This window comes from Podarcis pityusensis, assembly GCF_964106645.2.
Source record: "Podarcis pityusensis genome assembly, chromosome: 1".
NCBI lineage: Eukaryota > Metazoa > Chordata > Lepidosauria > Squamata > Lacertidae > Podarcis > Podarcis pityusensis.
In genome coordinates, this window is record NC_138028.1 from 20,539,449 (window position 1) to 20,561,458 (window position 22,010).

A 22,010-nucleotide genomic window follows, 5' to 3' on the forward strand; every position below is an offset into this window, starting at 1 on the left:
CTGTCATCTCCCAATACCCACCACGGTGTGCATTGTCTCACACAAATACTTATGGCTATCCTTGCTCTTCCAGTCATCCAGAGGTTTAGCTCCTTCTCCTTGATGACACAGAAAAGGAGGTCCAAACCTGAAAACTTTGGATCAGATCCAGAGATCTGGCAACATTAAACAAGCAAGAGGGGGAGCAGAATGTGTCACTTGCCCTCTGTGATGTTTATGGGCACCTAGGACCATCTTCCCAAGCTCTCCCAACAGCAGTACTGGTGCTAGTAGGGAAAATTTTGCAAACTGGCCAAATTGCACTTTTGAATCCTGATCAAGAAACACCATTTCCTTGTTGCTATCCGGAAGAAAGGCATTTGGATTGCCTGCATTAAATTCAAGAGAGTTGTGCACAGTGCTTTTCTTCAAGGAAAAAAATGTGCCGGTAGCCCGGTACTGCGTACCCCTGAGTACCACCAGGGAAGAAAAAGCACTGGTTTTGCATTCCTTAAAATAACAAGGCCATCATCCGGAGAGACCCTCCGGTTCAGAAGCGCCCCAAACGTGCGAGTCTCCTCCCAAATTAGGGCCATTCGATCCCTGCGTAAATAATTTTTCCAACCTGCTCCCACGTGAAACATGAAATCGGCTGAGCACGTGCCCTATGCTAGACCACAAAGCTATTTATCGAGTATCGCATACTGAGAAACACTCAACTGGCAAACGGATCTGGAACCCATCCAGTGCTAAATGAGATGGTTGGAGGCGAGAAACTATACAAGAACCTGAAGAAAAGAGCTCTCTCACTCTCTCCTGTTGCAGCTTGTTACTGGCAGACGGTAGGACCGGAAGAAGCCCTCGCAGAAATTAACCAGTTTGCCCAAATTCTTCTTCTGGGCATTTAAAAAATTTGCATTGTTTATTTTTCCTTGAGTCCTGGATGTCCCCGGAACCTACAGGTTGGAGGGTTTTGCTCCTCCTCCCGTCCCTCCTGCGCGCTCTCTCTCCTCCCTTTTTTTCTGCTCGGGTGATACGGATCTCCTCCCTCTCGCCCCCCTGCGCTGCTTTCCTTTCCTCTCCGCCACACACACACGGTTTGAAATCCCCAAGCAGGAATGCAGAGCTTGGTCTCATGTCTTCATTTTGCAAACGGGGGCTGCTGCTGCTGCTCTTGCTACCGGCAGAGGGGACGGTCGCGCTAACCAGAATATCTGCTTGCTTTTCCCAGAGATTTGGAGACACCCCCCGCGTCCCCTCCCTCTTCTCCTTCCTTCCTGCCTCCCTCCCACCAACCAATTGGCAATTGGAAAAAAATGATTAATCAGATGGCGATTGTTTTTTTATCCTCTTGGCCAGAAAAAAAAGAGAGCAGAGGAGGCGAGGCTGACGTTGGCCTAGAGAGAGAGGCGTGTGAATGGGTGGCCGGCGCCAGCGCTACGCGTCTTGCTCTCCAGTAAACATTAACCAGGTGGTGTTTGTGTGCGCATTTCTGCGCGGCGGCTCTTTCCTCACTCAAACCAGCGGCTGCGTCGCCTCTGTGCGAAACATCACAACATGCAACCGAGAATCCTCAGGCTTCACCTCCGTCCTTTAAAAACTTGAACCCACCGGGAAGGGGGTGGGAAGAGTTGGGGAGAGCGCGGGGCTTTCCTTCCCGTCCAGAAGAGGCTCCGGGTCCCTCTCCAGCCAGCCCCCTCCCCATACCTTCTGCACCCCTCTCCTCCGCGTACTGCCCTTTTCCTGTGCGTAAATGTGAGGTCTGGTGTTTTTTTTCGGACCCACCCTCCCTATACCCCTCCTGTGTCTGCTCAGTGGCTTTGAACGCCACCCCCCCCCTCCCCAAACTCTTCTGGCCAAGCAGTTCCTGCTCCCTCCCATCGCTCCCCTGCCGGTTGCGCTCTCTTCTCTCTCTCTCTCCTCCTTCTCTTCCTCGTTTTGCTTTTTCTCTCTCCCCCTATCCTGCCTCCGCCCGAGTGCGCTTTCGGAGAAGGGGGAGAGAGAGAGGGAGCTCACGGAGAGGGGTACCCCCGCTTTTGCAGCCGCGGCGTTTCCATCGCCACTTCTGCCTCGCTCCTTCATGGCTGGGAACGAATGGGACTGGTTTCAGCGGGAGGAGCTGATCGGACAGATCAGCGACATCAGAGTCCAAAATCTCCAAGGTAAAACCAAACAAATAAAATACCTAGATTTTTATATTTGTCACCCCCACCCCGCACCCCAATCCTGCCCCTCCGCGTTTCGAGTTTGTGTGCGCGCGTGCGGCGTGCGCGTCCGCACCCGAAGAGCGCGCTCCCCTCCGGCATTGGCTTCCAGATGGATTCGATTTGGGGATTTAAAACTCCGGTTCCTTCCTTCTCTCCCTCCCCCCCCCCCAACTCCCGCGTCTTAATTCCTCCTGTGCATATGAGCACAGCTTCCCATTCGCTGGCTGCTTTGATCCGCTGTGCCTGGGAGACCAAAAAATAAAAAGAAAGTATATGGGTGTTTATCTTAATGTATGTAAACTTAAGGATAAAATAGCTGACGCTGGGGCACGAAGAGGAATTGGTGGTGGCGGGGTGCTCTGTATGCAGGACTGGGGAATCGGAGGAGGCGAAAGATGTAATTTTAGGTGACTTGTTTAAGTTATCATTCTGCTTTTGGTGCTAATTTTTTCTTGGAAATCATAGAAAGAGAGGCTTGGGCGCAGAAGGAGAAGCGGTTATGTGCGTTAGCTTTGGTCTTTAACTTTAGGAAAAGTTGAAACAATCAGCATTGCAGAGAACCTAAAAATGGGATATACTGTATTTACGTGAATCTAATGCACCATCGAATCTAACGCGCACCTCCATTTTCAGAACCTTGAAACCAAAAAAGTATTTGCTGGCGAATGTAAATGGGGCATCAAAGCTAAGGGGTAGCCTAAATTTCATGACATAATTTAGCCAAAAAAGGTGTGTATTACATTTGAGTAAATATGGTAATGTGACGGTAGGTCATGGTTCACTGGGAAACCACTGGGCCAATTTCTAGGCCCCCAAGGCCTGCTGGGATTCTTGCAAAGCATGCTGGACTTGATGGGTCCTGGTCTGAGCGAGCAAGGCACTTTATTCAGCAATAATGTACTCTCAGGCGTGCATAGCACTGATTAGCCATTCCTTAACCTCCCCATGCGCCACGGCAACTTAAGTTTAAGTGCGTGCAACTGAAGCAATATACAGTATACAGTGCTGCTGCCTTCATCTCTTCTCTCCCTCCACTTATACTTCCTGAAATGCCAGTCATATTGATGGAATTTTGTATAGATGGCAGTAGATCCTGGGTGTGCATTCTTGCATTGTACATTGATAGACCATGAAGAGTTTAGTAAAAAAGAAAGAAAAAGAAAACTAGACAGGGCAAGGCCTACATCTAACCTAGTCCTGATCTAATGGACTCATAAGGCTGGATACTCTGATTTCATAGACATCTTTGCACTGTCCTTTCTTTCTCCTCCACAGCTTCAAAATCCTGTCACAAATACTCACATTTTCAGCGGATTAAGGGAATAAATGTGCTAAGTATATAATTTGGAGCATGGTTAAGCAAGGGCAGTGAAAATTTCCTGGGAAATTGTAATGAACTGTTTTCTATAATCTGCCCTTGCTTCCTCCTCCACATCAGGTAGCTTAAAAAAATTAAGCTTTCATTGGGTAAGTGGAAAAGTCCATTAAAATCGCATCTGACAGAAGACCCACGGTATCATCTAAAGCTGTGGTTCCCAACATGGGGCACATGCCCCATGGGGGGCAATTTGATTTTTAAGGGGGGGGGGGTAATTCAAGAATAAGTTATTAACAGTGAATGGCTTTTTAGGTTTCCTCCATGTGAATAGGAGTCCACTTTTTGAATAATAAGAATTATATGTCGGGGGGGGGGGATCAGGATTTTAGAGATGTTAGGTGGGGCATGGCCAAAAGAGGTGGGGAACCACTGATCTAGAGGATAGCTAGGCAGCCTTTTTTCTCTGGGAGCAAATTCCTTTTATTTATTTATTATTAATGTTGCAATACATACATAATGATACATATGCATTATATTCATAAATTCACATTTTCACATTTCATTATGTATCAACATTTATCCATTTCTTATTTCTTGCCCTGTGTCTTCCCTCCACCCATGCGTGACTTCCTTGTTATTATTTTATAACTTTATTATTGAGATTGTATTTTTGTATCTTAATAATTAAACATTCAATCTTATATATCTGCTTAGCTTAACTTAACTTTGTGAAATCAGTCTGTTCCTTTGAGGGTAATAATCAGGAGCCAAAGCCAGCAGCGGTTGGGGCTAGAGGACAAATTGGACAGGCCACTCCTTCTCTTTCTCTCTGCCACCCATCTCTCTGTTGCTCTCTGTCTGTCTCTCCTTCCGTCCCTCTCTCTCTCTCTGTGTCTTCTTCGTCATACCTGGCCAGTAGGTTGCCAAGGGAGGGACAAATCACTCTCATCAGCGGTCCTGATCAATTGCAGAGGCATTTTGAAACTGGGCCAAGGGCTGCATGAAATGAGGCCTAAGGCCACAGGTTGCCAAGCGTTTGATCTAGAACCAACATGGCAACAGGAAGGGCTGTCCATGCTGTTATTCATGGGATATCCATGTTATTCATGGGATAGCTGTGCTACCTGGTCAACCCCCCCAAGAATGTGACATTGTTAGGATGGCTTTTACTCTTGGCAATGGGTAACTTTCAGAAATGGCATCCTTTGGAGCACACTATTGACGCTGAACTTAGTGCGGACACCTGATTGGCATAGCCCACAGCAGCCCCAAACTCCTGAGCTCAAGCAATCCACCAGCCTCTGCTTCCAGGATTACAGGCATTTGCCACTGCACTCTTCCTCTTAGGTCACTAAGTTTAAATCATGTTTTCCTGAACATGACTGCTTGAATATAGCTAGCTAGGAAGAGCTAGAGACTATGGAAGCCATCTTTGCAAGTATGGACTCTTAAGTGCGTGTTTGTATGTATATGTTCATGCATGCCCTGGTTTCTGTATTGAGAGGCTGAGTTATCTTTATATTTGAAATAAGTAAAAGAGAGGGAGGCTTCCTCAGATTTGCTTGGAACATTTTCTGCAACTAATGCTTTCAGTGGCCTTACACATTATGAATTCCTCCGGACAATTTATACGTTTGTCAAGGGTTTGTTTTTTGGGGGGGTGTAGAGAGTCTTTTGCGCAGCATTCCAGATCTGTGGCAGAACATCAAATAAGGCTTATTCCTTCACAGTTGGGAATTCGGACGTTTCTGGGTCAAGGTTGTTCTGCAGTAGTATTTCTTCAAAGGACTGGAGACAGAGTCCATGCTGCCACTGGAAGGAAATGGTCCTTCCAGTATGTATATCTCTCAAGTGTTACCATTGAACATATGTTTCTTAAGTGCCCATGCATGCCAGAGTTTTCTGTGTACCCAGCCCCCGGTTCTGTGCCACGCCAGCTTTGCTTGAATTTCTTTACAGTTGTAATCCTCACATGGGCTTAGGCCTGAGTTGACATGTTTAGGTTTGAGTTTTAAAAGCAATAATTTGCGTGCTTTCATCAGGCAAGGCTGAAGGACTGTAGCACATGCTTTTCCTCCAGAAGGTCCCAACGTCAGTCGCCAGCATCTCCAGGGAGGACTGGGAAAGAGCCCTCTCTGAAAAACCTGGAGAGCTATTGCCGGTTGATGAAGAATTAGATGGGCTCCTGGCCCAGGTGCAATAGGCTTCTAGTCTTCCTCTTAAGATCAGTAGGAACTAGGAGGAACTGGTTGCTAACAGAAATACACTTAAATTTGACTTCCATGAATGCTTAGAGGCATGTGCAGGATGCAGTTTGGCTTTGATGCTCCTCCTCCTCAAAATCTCTGTTCTAGCTACCTGACACAGCCATCCCTGAAGAAGTAATTTTAGAGTATTTCTCCCAGGCATCTGTTATTCAAAGGCCAGTATTTGTAACAATCTTGGTTCTTCTTCTTCTTTAAAGGTCAAATATTGTGAGGTAGACAAAGCAACTTGATAGCCTGTGATCTTTGCAGGGTTTGGGGGCTCTTTTAGTTCACTTTGAAAGTGAAGTTTAACCTTTGATTTGGAACTTAATTTTCAGATCTTTGCTTTTATGCTGTGTATTTTTGTGCTTTAATATCGTAAACCGCCCTGTGACTCTCAGATGAAGGGCAGTATAGAAATAATTGTTATTGTTGTTGTTGAGTCTGGCCATAATTGAATGATCTTAAGCCATGATTTTGAGAGAGTGGAACTCAATTAGAAGTGTTGAGCTGCTTTGAGCTGCTACTTGCATCAGTCAGTGGACAGGAAAGATGGGACTTAGTCTAGCAGTGTCTGGAGGGCCCTAGGTCCTACTTTCCTGGGTTGGAATTTTATTCTGGCAGTGCTGGTCTAAAGGGGAGTCCAGCAGTAGGTTTATAGTGGTAGTTTTAGGATCAACTGCAAAGGTGTATACTGTGCTAGGAAAGAAATTTCACTGGGAAAACCAGCTTGGTTTACAGCACTCTGTCAGAATAGACCAGAACGTGACTGGCGATGGAAACCTTGCAATAGAATCTCGCTAGAGCAAATTAAAGGAGAAATGGTACATGGATTGTTCTATCCGCAGTGCCTATAGATCGGCTAATGCAAAAGCAAAGCTGTATTGACTTTCATTAGCTTTCATTCCGTATGGATGAAATATGTCCAGCAAAGTTTATGTTTGCTCCTCTCCAGTAAGCCTGAGTTGGCAGGAGCTGTGCCAACTCAAGTAACAGTAAAATAAGAGCTGTGGTTATACAGGGATGGGAAAACAATTTGCTTAATGTAGCCTATCCCATCTTTTTAATCAACAGTTGATGTTAAGCTGAAGTATAGCTGTACCTTGTATTAAAATAATAGGTTTGGGATTACATGCCATTATCATTAGGAGCAGGGAGCAAATGTTCTTAATACGACAGGAAAGCATGCAGAGAAAATTGCTGCTGTTGATGGGAAGTGACGTGGTTTCTGTTTTATAACAGACTTGTTTTCTACTAATACCAACCCTAAGCACACTTGGCTGAGAAGCAAGTTCCATTGCACTCAGTGGGACTTGGTTTGGATCGTGTTGCGCATGAGCAAGTGACTTGAAACTGCAATCTTAAGCATACTTACTGTACCTGAGAACAAGCTCTATTAAGTACAGTGGTTGGACCTATTCCTCAGTAAACGTACATAGGATTACACTGTTTGCGTAGGACTGAGTCGCCATCTTTTTATAGTGTTTGTTGAAAAGTGCAGTAGACTTTTGTAGTTAAAGTCACAAATGAGAATTGAGCCAACTCCAAGGGGCCATGGGTGCTTGGGCACCCACAATAATGTAATTGTGGGGGCCAGGCACCCACAAAGTCAATAAGAAAAGCTGGCAGGCAGCAGCGGCGCTGCCTCCGAGAGAGAAGCAGTTCAGCTCTGCCCTCTCCAGCCAGCCAGCGAGGCAGCCTTTTCCTCGGAGTCTGAGCTCCTCCTGCAGAAAAGGGTGCCTTGCTGGCTGCGGAGAGGCGGAGGAAGAGCAGCCACTGCCACCACTGCAAGGCAGACATGCAGTGTCACATACACACGCCTGCACATCGTGCGTGTGATGTGGCATGTGCTATGTACATGCATGTGCATGTGACGTAGCATGCCTACATTGTGGTGGAGGGCACCCACGATTCTGAGGGTGAGATGGCGCCCCTGCAGCCTAGTCTGTAAGAGAGAGAGAGAGAGAGAGAGAGTGTGTACACAAACATAAAAACACATATATACCTCAATATGTGCTAGGAAGGTTGTGAGGTTCAGGCTACATGCGTTTCAAGCTCATCGTTGCTCCTTTCGAGGTTTCCTGACCACTGCCGTAGAATTTAAAAGGAAACATTTTTAACAACACTTAAAAGGCGGCTCCCAACAGAATATTAAAACCACAATAAAACATCAAACATCAAAAACTTCCCTAAATAGGACTTCCTTCAGATGTCTTCTAAAAGTCAGATAGTTGTTTATTTCTTTGACATCTGATAGGAGGGCATTCCATAGGGCAGGCGCCACTACCAAGAAGGCCCTCTGTCCGGTTCCCTGTAACCTCACTTCTCGCAGTAAGGGAACCGCCAGAAGACCCTCGGAGCTGGACCTCAGTGCCCGGGCTGAACAACGGGGGTGGTGACGCTCCTTCAGTGGAATAGATCCACACTGAAATTGACAAGCTAAATCCTTTGACTTCAGTGGGTCCATCTGACTAACGCTGCAGATCACGCATTCACACATATATTAAAGAGTACATACATGGTGTTTATCATTTGTCAAATAAAATCTAGGAAAGAAGGGCTATAATGTTGAAACATATATTATACTTTTATGGTTGTTATAGAGAGTCCCGCCTAGCACTCATGCTGTGGTCTTCCTGCTGCCAGATGAAGATCTTTTTACTCCTCCAGGGCCATTAGAAAAGTGTTTTACTATTCTTTATACCTTTTGTGCTGCTGTTTTCTCTGTTATAGGTTTTATACTGCACGGTTGGTTTTAGATTCCTTGTGTCTGTGTTTTATATTTTATGGTTTTCATTATAGTGAACTGCAGAAATGTACTTAAGTAACTAAATAAATATTTTTGTGCACCTACTCTTTTGAAAGTTTTTCCCCCAAAGGGCAATATCTAATTAAGCCATTCTCAGAGTACACCCACTGAAATTAATGGTCTTAAGTCACTTAAGTCTATTGATTTGGATGGGTCTGCTTTTGAGTTGGACTACTATTGGTTATCATCAACCACCATGTGCTAAATTTTCTCCAGTTTCCTAGCGTTACAATTCCTTTCATGTCTTAATACTGATGGCCAATTTGCACATTAACACATACTTCCTTTTTCTTTCTTTAGTAGTCCCCCCCCCCTCCACTGCTGTTTTCACATTCCTATTCTGTGTGCGAAGCTTTTTTGCTCCAGCTAATAAACTACCCAACCATTCCTTCAGCTTTCTGCCCAGTTTCTTGGCTCATTCAGTAGCACTCCCTGCGACATCTCCTGTTATAGAACATCTCCTATAATTGAAAGCATACCTAAATTGTTGTAATGTAAATATTAACACTGTCTCCAAATGTGTAAAAAAATAGTAATCAAGCATCGTTAACACGGCATCACCAACATTTATCTGCAATATTACTATTAAAAATGGTTTTTTAAAAGAAAAATAGACAATACCTTTGCAGTATAACTTTTTATAAAGTTTTCTTCAGTTGGTTGAAATCATTGGCTGCACCATTCCACTATGTAAGTGGAGAACTTCCTATTTGCTTACATACTGTTCATCTACCAGCCCCTCTCCGGGAGTAAGCATAGAAAAAGTACAAAATACAACCAGCAAATATTAAAAGTGGTATAAACCAACTACATACAGCTGCAAACAACTACATACAAAACCTAACAGAAATTTCGCTGCATCTGTATTTGCCACCATGAAGTGGACTTTGCTCTGCTCACCACTCTTAAATGTCTTTTTCTTTCTTTCAAAGCTTTGTGGTGGAATGCAAAGCATTTAATCTCCCTGTGCCTGGAGGCAGCAGCAACAGCACCTAACCAGCTACCCACGTAGAGGGATCTGACACGCACAGGAATTCAAGCAGCTGCCGTGGGCCCAAATGGCTGTCCCAATGGGCTCCCAGTTCCCAATAGGATGGGTAGATGGCTTTCCAAGCCAAGCATGTACATCTGGCAAACTCCAGTGCTGAGGACCAGTTCAATGCGCAGGAGTAGACTGTTCAAGTAGCAGGAAAATGGGAACACTTGAGTGTCTGTATAATACAACTGTAAAAGCAAGCAGAGATACCTTTCTGCATACAAGCAAGCTCTTGTTTGCATTTTACTCTACAGAACATTACTTGTCCCAGGGTTCATGGGACTTTATAGGTGTGTTTGAATTAAGGGTTGGCACCTGGTTCTTGTCTGTATGTTTATTTAACTGTTAAAAGTATTTATAACCCACCATTCTTCTAGATACCTGGGCAGGATACAATGCAATATATAGACAAATGATACAAATAAAAGGATAGAATGCTGTATGAGAATTCTGTTGCATCTTCTCTATAGCTGAGACTTTTAGCCGACTAACTTCTACCTAGAGTAGACCCACCCCAATTAATGGATCTAATTTGATGTCCATTTTCCAATGGGTCTACTCTGGGTATGATTAACATTGGATACAGCTGGTTGTCTTTTAAGGCAAATTTACTGGTGCTCTTTGTCTTTTGTTTTTTCCCCCTGTGCATCATTGGTAAATTCTGTTCAGGGACTAATTGGAGCCTGACAAAAAGATGAAAAATGCAATTCTAGAAGATAAGCAGTGATTGACTATAGCCGAGTTATTGCTTTGGGATGACAGGGACTAACTAACTAGTCAGATATATTATATGTATTCTCATCGGCAACAGGCCGCATCGTCTGATGTAATGGACCCGGTGCAGCAGTCATCCAGTTAAAAATCCAATCTGTTTTTCCACCCAATGTGATGTATGATCTGAATGCACCAGTGAGGTTTTTGAAGTGGCACAGAGTGTTTGCCTTGCTCTTACTCTGAAGTCCAGGGGGATTTTTTTTATTGATTTTTAGAGAGGGCAGGGCTTTAAAGCTCCATTTGCTATGGTGCCAAAGGCAATTTCGGCTGCCAAAGTGTGTTCACCAGCAGAGCTGCTAATTTTTAAAATAAATAATAATAATAAAAAACCCTGTTGTGAATATGATAGTCTAATGTAGGCCTTTTATGACCTTGAGCGAGAACTTCTCAAACTCAGGGAATTCTTTTTGACCAAGTTGAAAAAAATCACATCTTGCTTGTTCCCAAATAGAATGTGAGAGGTTATGTTTAGAAAGTTTACTTGAAATGTTTGGATCTAAGTTTGTGAGCGGGGTGAAAGCCACTGACAAAAAGATGCACGTTGAAATTTATGGAGTTACCTGGAATTGCTTTGCATAAACATTATCCTGTTCTGAATCCTTTGGTGAAAAGGAGCATAGTTCAGTGGCAGAGCAAATGCTTTGCATGCAGAAGGTGGTCCCAGTTTCAATCCTAGCATCTCCAAATAGAACCTGAACGTTGGAAGGGACCCATAAGGATCATCTAGCCCAACCGCTGCTATGCAGGAATCTTTTGCCCAACGTGGGGCTCAAACTCATGACCCTGAGATTAAGAGTCTCATGCTCTGCCAACTGAGCTATCCCTGGCTATAAAGTAGGGCTGGGAATGTCTCCTGTCTGAATCCCTGTAAAACCACTGCTAGTCAAAGTCAAAGGTTTTACACCAAATGCACCGGTAGACTTGACTCTGTATAAAGGAGGCTCCTATAGCCTTACATTGTTGTTACAGCCAATTATTTACCTGTATGACATGCACCTTTATAATTACTAGGATATCATGCTTCCATTCTCTAAGCTATAGAATTCATAATTTGCTTTACAGTGGTACCTTGGTTTTTTAATGTCTCCGTTGATGAACATTTCGGTTTTCGAACGCTGGTGTAAGCCCGGAAATAAATGCTTCAGTTTTCAAACACGCCTCAGAAGTCGAACATGCCACACGGCTTCCGCTGAGTGCAAGATCCTGAGGCCTAGCTGTCAGCTGTTGAGTTTTCGGTTTTCAAACATTTCAGAACTTGAACCGTCTTCTGGAATGGATTATGTTTGAAAACCAAGGTACCACTGTATATTTTTATGGCACTGTAGTCTGACTTCTGTGAAAAAGGACAGATCCTCTGACCTTAGCCTAATGGATATCAGAACTCTGTCAGTTCAGACACTTCTTGTCTTGAGATGCCCAAGCCATTTTGGTGTCAGAGGCAGAAAATCTAAACCTCCCCACCCCACCCAATGATGAAAATGAAATGCACCAAATAACTCCTTAAAATTTCTGTAAAGTCCTTAGAAAACAAAGGCACATTATTAATCACGATGCTTGGCAATTTACAACCTGTTAATGATAACGCCAGATGTGGATCAAGCGGCTTGCTTTTTCTCTGGGGGATCGTTTGATACAGGATCTGGAGGGCCACATTGATGGCATTCTAAGAGGCCTTTTAGGATGAGAGGTTGGCTAGCAATTACCGTATTTTTCGCACCATAGGACGCACCGGACAATAGGACGCACCTTGTTTTAGAGGGGGGAGAACAAGAAAAAAAAATCTCCCCCTCTCTGCCCAGCGCCCCTTCAGTGAAGCGGCAGGAGGCGCTGCGCAGAGAGGGGGAGAATTTCCCCCCTCTTGTTTTCCCGCTCTAAAACAAGGTGCCATTTAAGGTGCGTTCAGGCGGCTACCTTGGAAGCCTGGAGAGCGAGAGGGGTCGGTGCGCACCGACCCCTCTCGCTCTCCAGGCTTCAGGTTCCTTTTGACCTGCTCTTTGGGGCTGGCGGGGGGAAGCCCACCACCATCCTCAAAGAGCAGGTCAGGGAGCAGCGGAAAGGCGCAGCGGAGAGGCTGCTGCCATAGTCGTGCGTCACCTCTCCAGCCGGGAGAGGGTCACGGGGCTATGGCGTCTTCGCTCCATAGGACGCACACACATTTCCCCTTCATTTTTGAAGGGGGGAAAGTGCATCCTATAGAGCGAAAAATACGGTAATTGACAAAGCACACACCTTATGTTGTCTCTTCACTGCTAGTGTCCTACAGGTCTCTGGTTTAGCGAGGACTTGAGAGGCATGCATAAAGAAAGGTTTCACAGGTCTGGCCCTACTATCAGATAGAGTGAGGCTTTTGCCTCAGGCAGCTGCCGTCAAAGGGCAGCATAATGTTAACTATTCATTAGGATAGTACTGTGTTGTGTTATGATTGTTAACAGGGAGGTGAGAGAGACCCCTTGTGAGATCATCTGCCTCAGACACCAGAATGGCCTGGGGTGGGTGTGTGGTGGGGTCAGTGTTCAAAACTCCCATTGTTCTAGGCACATTTTGTGACAGGGAATTGCGGGCAGTTTCTGAGCTCTGGGCACAATACTGCGCCTAAGATTTTGGATTAAAACTGCAGAGCGGAAGGAAAGGAAGACCTTTTTCTGCCTCCCCACTTCCAGCTGCTCTCTGAAGACTAGAGAAGAGATCCTCTTAAGAATATTAGGGTGGGTAGGTGGGCAGGGGAAGGACTAGGCCATGTGAAAAATGAACATAATATTTTAGGTACAGGTCATTCATTTTTAGCTATGTATTCTTGTTATTTAAAAAAAGCGTGCCTAGACATTCTATTGTTGCGCCCATAACCTAGATTTAAGGTGCTCCTAGCTTTCATATATCTCAGCTTCTAACACTTGGGGGGGGGGAGCGGCATTACATTGCATACACTCTCTCTCCCTCCCCCATCCTTCCTTCTTTCTAGGGTTGTTCGCGTGTCTCATTCAGCAAGTGTATATAGTCTGTGTACAAAGTAATTGAGCTGTACAGTGGTACCTCTGGTTACGTACTTAATTCGTTCCGGAGGTCCGTTCTTAACCTGAAACTGTTCTTAACCTGAAGCACCACTTTAGCTAATGGGGCCCTCTGCTGCCATGCCGCCACTGCGCGATTTCTGTTCTCATCCTGAAGCAAAGTTCTTAACCCGAGGTAATATTTCTGGGTTAACGGAGTCTGTAACCTGAAGCGTATGTAACCTGAAGCGTATGTAACCCGAGGTACCACTGTATATCCGTGCAGTTATTCACATGGGAAGTTCAATGAGTATAAACGGTGCTTTTTCCCTAGAAAAATAGTTGCCGGTACTCACCATGAAATTGTTAAAGTAAGTGCCATGCTTTTTAACAACAGGAAAAAGTGGTGCCGGTAGTGCGTAGCCTTGAGTACCCCCTGAAAAAGAAGCACTGAATATAAAGAGGCTGTATGCCTGCGTACACAACAGTTGAGTCATCAAGTGAGCACCTTTTCACACAAACACTTGTACATGTGTAGAGACAGCTTAGTTTTCCTTGCAACATGTGAACCAGCCTGTTTTAGATCCCCTCTTCCAACTCCCCCTCTGATCTGAACTAACTTACTTGCAGAATGTTGCGTGACATTAGGCTGAGGGAACTACAGGTTCCCTGCTCCAGCCTTGAAATTATACCATCTCTGCAGTTTATCTGGGCTCGTTTATAGCATTTCCAGAGACATCTGTTAACTGAAGAAGCTGCCACTCTTCATCCTTGGAATAAGTGGAGGAGGGAAAACATCAGCTTTGAAACAGGCACTGGCATCTGGGACTTCATCCATGCAAAAATGATGATATTCTGTTCGTTGTCATCTCTTCCAAACTCAGTTTTTTACCATGGTGCTGCCTTCCTGTCAACTGAGCGAGACGTTAGATGCAGACGGTGCTTAAATCTGCAGGAGCAGCTTCTGTTTCAGATGGAGCACTTAAGCTGTCTGAGAACTCACATCGGAAAAGGCGAGGTGCTGTTGTCCTGAAGGGGTGGGCAGACATGGTCCCACGACAGATGTTGGTTGCTCCCTCCTTCCAGCTGCCAACTTGGGACATAAGGTGCTGAGAAAAAACGACATCTGTGGCAGCAGAACGTGGCTGAGAGGCCACCTTTGGAGGCTATGGGTTGAGCCCCCTGCATGTATTGTACTTTTCCAAGTACAGTGGTACCTCGGGTGAAGAACTTAATTTGTTCTGGAGGTCCGTTCTTAACCTGAAACTGTTCTTAACCTGAGGTACCACTTTAGCTAAGGGGCCTCCCACTGCCGCCGCATGATTTCTGTTCTCATCTTGAAGCAAAGTTCTTAACCTAAGGTACTATTTCTGGGTTAGCGGAGTCTGTAACTTGAAGTGTCTGTAACCTGAGGTACCACTGTACAGTGGTACCTCTGGTTGAGAAAGGGATCTGTTCCAGAGGCCCGTTCGCAACATGAAAAGCCCGCAACCTGAAACGCTGTATCTGCGCAGGTGTGCGGCATGATTTGGCGATTGTGCGCATGGGCGAAGCGCGATTTAGCGCTTGTGCGCATGCGCGAGCGGCGAAACCCTGAAGTAACCCTTTCCGGTACTTCCAGATCGCCGCGGGACGCAACCTGAAAAAACGTAACATAAAGCATGAGGTATGACTGTATATGACAATATTTTTTTACTCCAAAATTATGTTCAAAAACGTGCCTCGTCTTATACATGGATAGTGAATGGGGTGGATGGGTGATTGGCTGCAGCTGCAAGCAGGAACTTGTCACCAATGATTGTTGGCTGCTAGAAGGGCTGCTTTGGATTGGCTGCTGCTTCTCTAATGGGGTTGGTGATTGGTTTCTGCATCAAACACTGCTATGGATTGCCTGCCGCTGCCACGATTGGTGGCTGCTGTTCTGGGACGCACGCGATTGCCAGCGGACAGCTTTTCTCAGTCGGGTAAAAGATTTTTTGCTGGGGAAGGGTCTGTTTGTGATTGGCTGTCCCTGTGGCAAGTGGATGATTGCTGGCTGCCGGTGATTGTCAGCGTCGATGCTGCGTATGGGCGATTTTTGGCAATTCCCCCTCCCTAAAAGCTGTAAAACTCTGGTCAATCCTCTGCAAAAAAGCAGAGCCATCTCTCCCCCACCCCCATTTTCTGAATTTTGAGTCCCCCAAAATAGGGGGTGTCTTATAGACAGAAAAGTACAGTATTTTCTTCCATTTACGTTTTGCCTTTCTTCCATAGTGGGACCTGAGGTGGCATGCATGTCATTACAAGGCAGTAAACCATAGACAGTGACCAGATTCAGGCCTGCTTAGCTTAAGCCTTAATAATAATAATAATAATAATAATAATAATAATAATATTTATACCCCACCCATCTGAGTGGCTACCAGTGCATATAAAAACATAATAGCAGCAGCCAAAGCAGCAGCCATCCTGGTAGACCAGTTGCTGATCAGGGATATAAAGGCTGTGGTGGCCAAACTACATGTTACGCTGGAGCTTCCTACTTAATACAGGATGTAGCGTGACCCCGAGAGTAGCCTAGAATCTTCGCCTTCATTTATTTCATTTTTAATGGTCCAGCTGAATGTCTTTCATTAATACCTTGAGCTATTTATGCTGTCAGTAACATCTCTGGAGCATTATCACTCAGAGCAGGAATGGTAATTAAAATAAATGAATTTGACAAGATCTGCAGGGTGCAAAGCTACGTCATGAAGCTCTAGAACATATTTAGTAAACTTCCCAACTAAGGAATGAGATTTGCATACTTGTGATCTGTAAACTGTACAAGGAGGAAGCTCCCACTGCCAGCCTTACAAGGGTTGTGCTATAAACACACGCAGCTCAATAGAATTTGAGTTTTGGAAACACTCAGAAAGGGAAATATTGATGCTGGCAGTGAGTGTAATTTGCACATTTCACCGTGAACTGTGGCATATACTGTATTTTCTGTGTATAACACGCCCCATGTACAAGACGCCCCCTGTTTTGAATTTAGAGAATGGGGGAGATTGCCAAGAGTTGTTAAGCTTTCTGGGGGAGGGTTGCCGAAAATCGTTCACCCACCAGACCAACGCTGACAATATCCGTGTATAAGACGACCACCAATTTCTTACATAATTTTTTAATTAAAAAAATCTCATCTTATACACTGAAAAATACGGTGTGTGTGTGTAAACTAGTTGTGAACCTGGTCTTTAATATAATCCATGTTTGAGGTTGTCGAAATTTACAGTGAGTTAAGACCATAAGAAAATTCCTGCACACTCCCCACTTGCAATTCTCAGCAACTGGTATTCAGAGGCACACTGCCTCCCACGGTGAAGGGAGAACATTGTGGTCGATAGCCATTGTCAGCCTCATCCTTACCAGCTAAACCAGAGGACTGACTGAACTTCTTTTAACACAGCTCCTTCTCTATTATTTAATCCCTCTTTTTCAGCTAAATTCAGTAGAGGCGGGTGAGTCTTAACAATGGGAATTGCAGGGGAGGGGGGTGTACTCGATCATAATTGCTGGTGTGTTTCCTAGCAAGCAGCTGAACTACTTGCCGCAATCTGCAGTTTTAAGGCCACACTTCTTCATTTTTAAATCAAGCATCTTTTTCCCACAAAGCAACAGCTAGAGACTGTCTGCTGAAGAAGGGCTTGTGGAGGATTTATTTCTCCAAACAGATAGGACTTGCAGCTTTGCAGTCGGGAACTGTCTGTGCAGAAACAGTAATCAGTCAGACTTAAAAGGCAAGGGGGAATTTAGTATTTGGAGGTGCTTTCTGTCTCTGTCTCTTCTTAAATTGATGGTATGATTAGGGGCCCCTCTAGACTTCTTTGTATTGAGAAGTCATCGTGGTTTGTACTGGTGATGCTTTCAAGGCACAGATGGGTAGCCGTGTTGGTCTGCCATAGTCGAAATAAAAAAATTCCTTCCTGTAGCACCTTAAAGACCAACTAAGTTAGTTCTTGGTATAAGCTTTCGTGTGCATGCACACTTCTTCCAGTGTATCTGAAGAAGTGTGCATGCACACGAAAGCTTATACCAAGAACTAACTTAGTTGGTCTTTAAGGTGCTACAGGAAGGAATTTTTTTGCTTTCAAGGCAGTTACACACAACTGAGCTTTCAATAACATTTGCACCTGCAAAAGTTTTGGGATGGACTTAACTGATTTGCTTGCAAGAAGCGCATGTCCCTTGGCTTCCTGCTTAAACCCTGTAACTTTTTGTACCACAAGTGTTCCAGGCTGGAGGGTCCCATTTTTCTTGTGCTGCAATGCAAGAGTACCCCTACAGAAGGCAATAAAGTAAGCCCACAACTTATGTGCATTTAAATTGTGTGCATACAGCTTTATGTGTGTGCCCCCCTCCAAATAAAAGGGATTGGAAAGGGGTCAGGGTTCCGAGAAAAATGACTTTGGCAATCCCACCTGCCGTTGAACCCAAAGTGTTTGGTCTTTCCAAGATTTTGGCCTTAGGTGAGATCCCTGGAACGTAAGTTTTGGGCTTGCTGTAACATTAGGGAAACATTTCAGAACCACTAACAAAATTCTATTGCATCAGTGACATGCTCTGGAATACACCTGTAAAAAAAAAACTGCCCTGGAGGTGCCCAGTCTTGACGTACCTATTCAGAAATGCAGTACCTGAGGGGATACGGCGAATAATAATACAACTAACTAATGAGGCCGGACTGAGTTTGAAATACGTATGGAAGAGAAGGGTAGGAACTTTACAAAGATCCTAGTTCTGCTGGATCTCTCAGCAGCTTTTGACACCATAGACCATAACATCCTTCTGGACCATCTAGAGGGGCTGGGAGCTGGGGACACTGTTATACAGTGGTTCCACTCCTTTCTCCTGGAACGTGTCCAGAAAGGGGGGGGGGGAATGAGTGTTCAGACCCCTGGGCTCTCACTTGTGGGGTGCCTCAGGGTTCTGTCCTCTCCTCCATGCTTTTCAACATCTACATTCAGCCACTGGGAGAGATCATCAGGGGGTTTGGGCTGGTGTTCATCAGTATGCGGATGATACCCAGATCTACCACTCTTTCAAATCAGAACCAGTGAAGGCAGTGAAGGTCCTGTGTGAGTGTCTGGAGGCGGCTGGAGGGTGGATGGCGGCTAGCAGATTGAGGTTGAATCCGGACAAGACAGAAGTACTGTTTTTGGGGGACAGGAGGTGGGCAGGTGTGGAGAATTCCCTGGTCCTGAATGGGGTAACTGTGCCCCTGAAGGACCAGGTGTGCAGCCTGGGAGTCATTTTGGACTCACAGCTGTCCATGGAGGCACAGGTCAATTCTGTGTCCAGGGCAGCTGTTTACCAGTTCCATCTGGTATGCTGGCTGAGACCCTTTCTGCCTACTGACTGTCTCACCAGAGTGGTGCATGCTCTAGTTATCTCCCACTTGGACTACTGCAATGTGCTATTCGTGGGTCTACCTTTGAAGGTGACTCAGAAACTACAACTAATCCAGAATGCGGCAGCTAGACTGGTGACTGGGAGCAGCCGCCGAGACCACGTAACACTGGTCTTGAAAGATCTACATTGGCTCCGAGCACAATTCAAAGTGTTGGTGCTGACCTTTAAAACCCCAAACAGCCTCGGTCCTGTATACCTGAAGGAGCATCTCCACCCCCATCGTTCTGCCCGGACACTGAGGTCCAGTGCCGAGGGCCTTCTGGGGGTTCCCTTGCTCCGAGAAGCCAAGTTACAGGGAACCAGGCAGAGGGCCTTCTCAGTAGTGGCACCAACCCTGTGGAACACCAGAAGTCAAAGAGAAAAACAACTACCAGACTTTTAGAAGACATCTGAAGGCAGCCCTGTTTAGGGAAGCTTTTAATGTTTAACAGACTATTGTATTTTAATATTTTGTTGGAAGCCTCCCAGATGGGCAGGGTATAAATAATAAATTTTTATTTTATATTATTATTATTATTATTATTATTATTATTATTATTATTCCATCTTGACAGCCAGCTTTAAATAAATAAATGCTAGGTCCTAAATGCTATTAAGGAAAGAGACCTTCTTGTGGCAGAAATCTTTTAATACAGTGGTGCCTCGCAAGACGAAATTAATTCGTTCTGCGAGTTTTTTCGTCTTGCGAATTGTTCGTCTTGCGAAGCACGGTTTCCCATAGGAATGCATTGAATGGTTTTAAGAAAAAGGACGCTTTCGTTTTTCGTCTTGCAAAGCAAGCCCATAGGGAAATTCGTCTTGCGAAGCAACTCAAAAAACGAAAAACTCTTTCGTCTTGCGAGTTTTTTGTCAGGCGAGGCATTCGTCTTGCGAGGTACCACTGTACTCAAATAACTCTGCAAACTTCTTCATTTCTTCCCAGTTCTTGAAAGTAGTTTTCATTTTTATAGGTACACAAAGTTGGAAGGTTGGGAAAGTACTTTTTGTTCCAGTTTCATTTTGACAAGTTTGATACAGGTTCTAAAAGTAACTATTCTCTTGTGCCCGTGCCAAGGTCAGAGAAGGTTTTTGCTCGGTAGGCTTAATTTTCTCCTGTGGCTACCATTGTGTGCTTTTGTGTGTGTGTGTGTTTGAAATGTTGCATTCTGGCCTTATTAACTTGAAACATTATGCCTTTGTCAAAAGGATCAAAAGCAGCCAGAAATCTAATAGATGCATATAATTTGGAGACAAAAAGGGGCTCCTTTGATCTGGATTGCTACTAGGAATGGGCACATGATGTACCTGGTCTGCTGGCAAGCGCATTATTGGCATAACATTCCTTGAAATCCTGATCCTGTAGCATAGGGTCAGGCAGTGTGTGCTGCCGCTTTGCCGGTGAGTCTTGGGGAGGACCGCTCCCCCTGCAAGCCCATTCTCCACCTTGGGCCTGGGGGCGGGCCCCATACTCCACCTCAGCATATAAGGCTCCAAGGAGGCCTCGGGACATTGTTGCTGCCGCTTTGCCGGTGAGTCTTGGGGAGGACCGCTCCCCCTGCAAGCCCATTCTCCACCTTGGGCCTGGGGGCGGGCCCCATACTCACCACCGCCACAACTTTAAGGACACTGGTGCTGCAGCAGCAAATGTTTAAACGTTTTATATATTTTAAAGTGTTTTAAAAGTGTTTTTACTTTTTATTTTGTTGTACCACCATAAACGGTGGTTTTTATCCATGTATTTTTATTTTGTTTTCTTTTATTTTGGGTTGGGGTGGGATGGTTGTTGAGTGGGGTGGGGATTGGTTTTGTTTTGGTGTAATTGTTTTTTGTTTGTTTGTTTGCTTTTATATTTTGTAAATGGAGGCGAGTATGAGGCTTGGGATTCCTACTGTGGAGGGGCGAGGGAGGTATGGCGGTGGGGGCAGATGTCATAGGCGAAGGGGATCGAGATACGGATATGCTCGTACCCCTTCCAATCTGCGCCCCATCCCGAGAGACGAGGGTAGGGTGAGCAAGGATTACTCACCTCCGTCACTGGTGTTGTGCAATGCCAGGTCTATAGGCAACAAAACCGCCACCCTGCGAGATTTCATCATCTCGCAGGGGGTCGACCTGGCTTGTGTGACGGAGACCTGGGTGCGCGAAGGGGATACTGTTACCTTACGAGAGATGGCGCCCCCGGGTTTTTCCGTCCTCCACCAGTCACGGACTGTGGGCCGGGGGGGAGGGGTGGCATTATTAATCCGGGAAGATTGTTCTTTCAGGGCTCTACCACCGCCATCGATCCCCGGCATTGAATGTGTTGGCCTAGTGTGGGGCTCCGAGGTGAGCTTGGCTGTCTGGCTGGTGTACCGGCCACCTAGCGCACCAGCAGCCACCCTGTCAGGCCTGCTGGAGGCAGTGGCCGGCTGGGCCTTGGAGTTCCCTAACCTATTGGTATTGGGGGACTTCAACATCCATGCCGATGCCACTCCCTCCTCACAGGCTCTGGACCTGGTGTCTTCCATGGCGACACTAGGGCTCTCCCAGTTTGTTTCGGGCCCCACACATCAAGCAGGCCACACGCTGGATTTGATCTTTGGTGTCGGTATAGATGTGATCATGTTTCCTTCGATCAAGGTGCCATGGTCTGATCACTATGCTCTGAAAGCCAGGATTGATGTTCCACCCCCACCCTGCTTAGGTGGCGAGCCGATTTGGGCTCGCCCGCGGAGGCTGATGGACCCTGATAGGTTCCGTCAAGCCTTGCGGGACCTTTCTCCCCCTGGCGACTCATTGACTGAGCTTGTTGAGGGCTGGAATACCCAGCTCCTGGCAGCCATCAATGAGATCGCACCTAAGCGCCCTCTGCGACCCCGTAGAAACCGGGCTCCCTGGTTTACTGAGGAGCTCCGGAAAATGAAGCGGGACCTCAGACGGCTAGAGCGAGTATGGCGGGGTGCCCGTGACGGAGCCTCAAGAACATCTTATAGAGTTTTTATGAAAACCTACGAGATGGCAGTGAAGGCCGCTAAGAAGTCCTACTTCTCGGCCTCCATTACATCCGCTAGCTCTCGCCCGGCACAATTATTTAGTGTAATTCGGTCTTTAACGTCCCTCGAAGGACAGCCAAATTTAAATAATAATTTGACACACAGCTGTGAGGCATTTGCGAGCTTTTTTGCGGAGAAGGTCCTGTCGCTCCGCCATGACCTCCCTGCCAATTTGGATACAATAAAGGAACTGGAGGCCCCTCGACTGTCCTC

General features: G+C 45.8%; 1 protein-coding gene across 1 annotated transcript in view; it reads left to right on the forward strand.

Moving 5' to 3' along the window:
- The first annotated feature begins 1,892 nt into the window (after positions 1 to 1,892).
- CLMN (calmin) overlaps positions 1,893 to 22,010 on the forward strand; it is a 75,300-nt gene continuing 55,182 nt past the window's right edge. Inside the window, exon 1 of the mRNA XM_081019582.1 lies at positions 1,893 to 2,141. Within this exon, the coding sequence (XP_080875708.1) occupies positions 2,060 to 2,141 (82 nt within the window). The 5' untranslated portion in view covers positions 1,893 to 2,059. The remainder of the gene's footprint in view (positions 2,142 to 22,010) is intronic.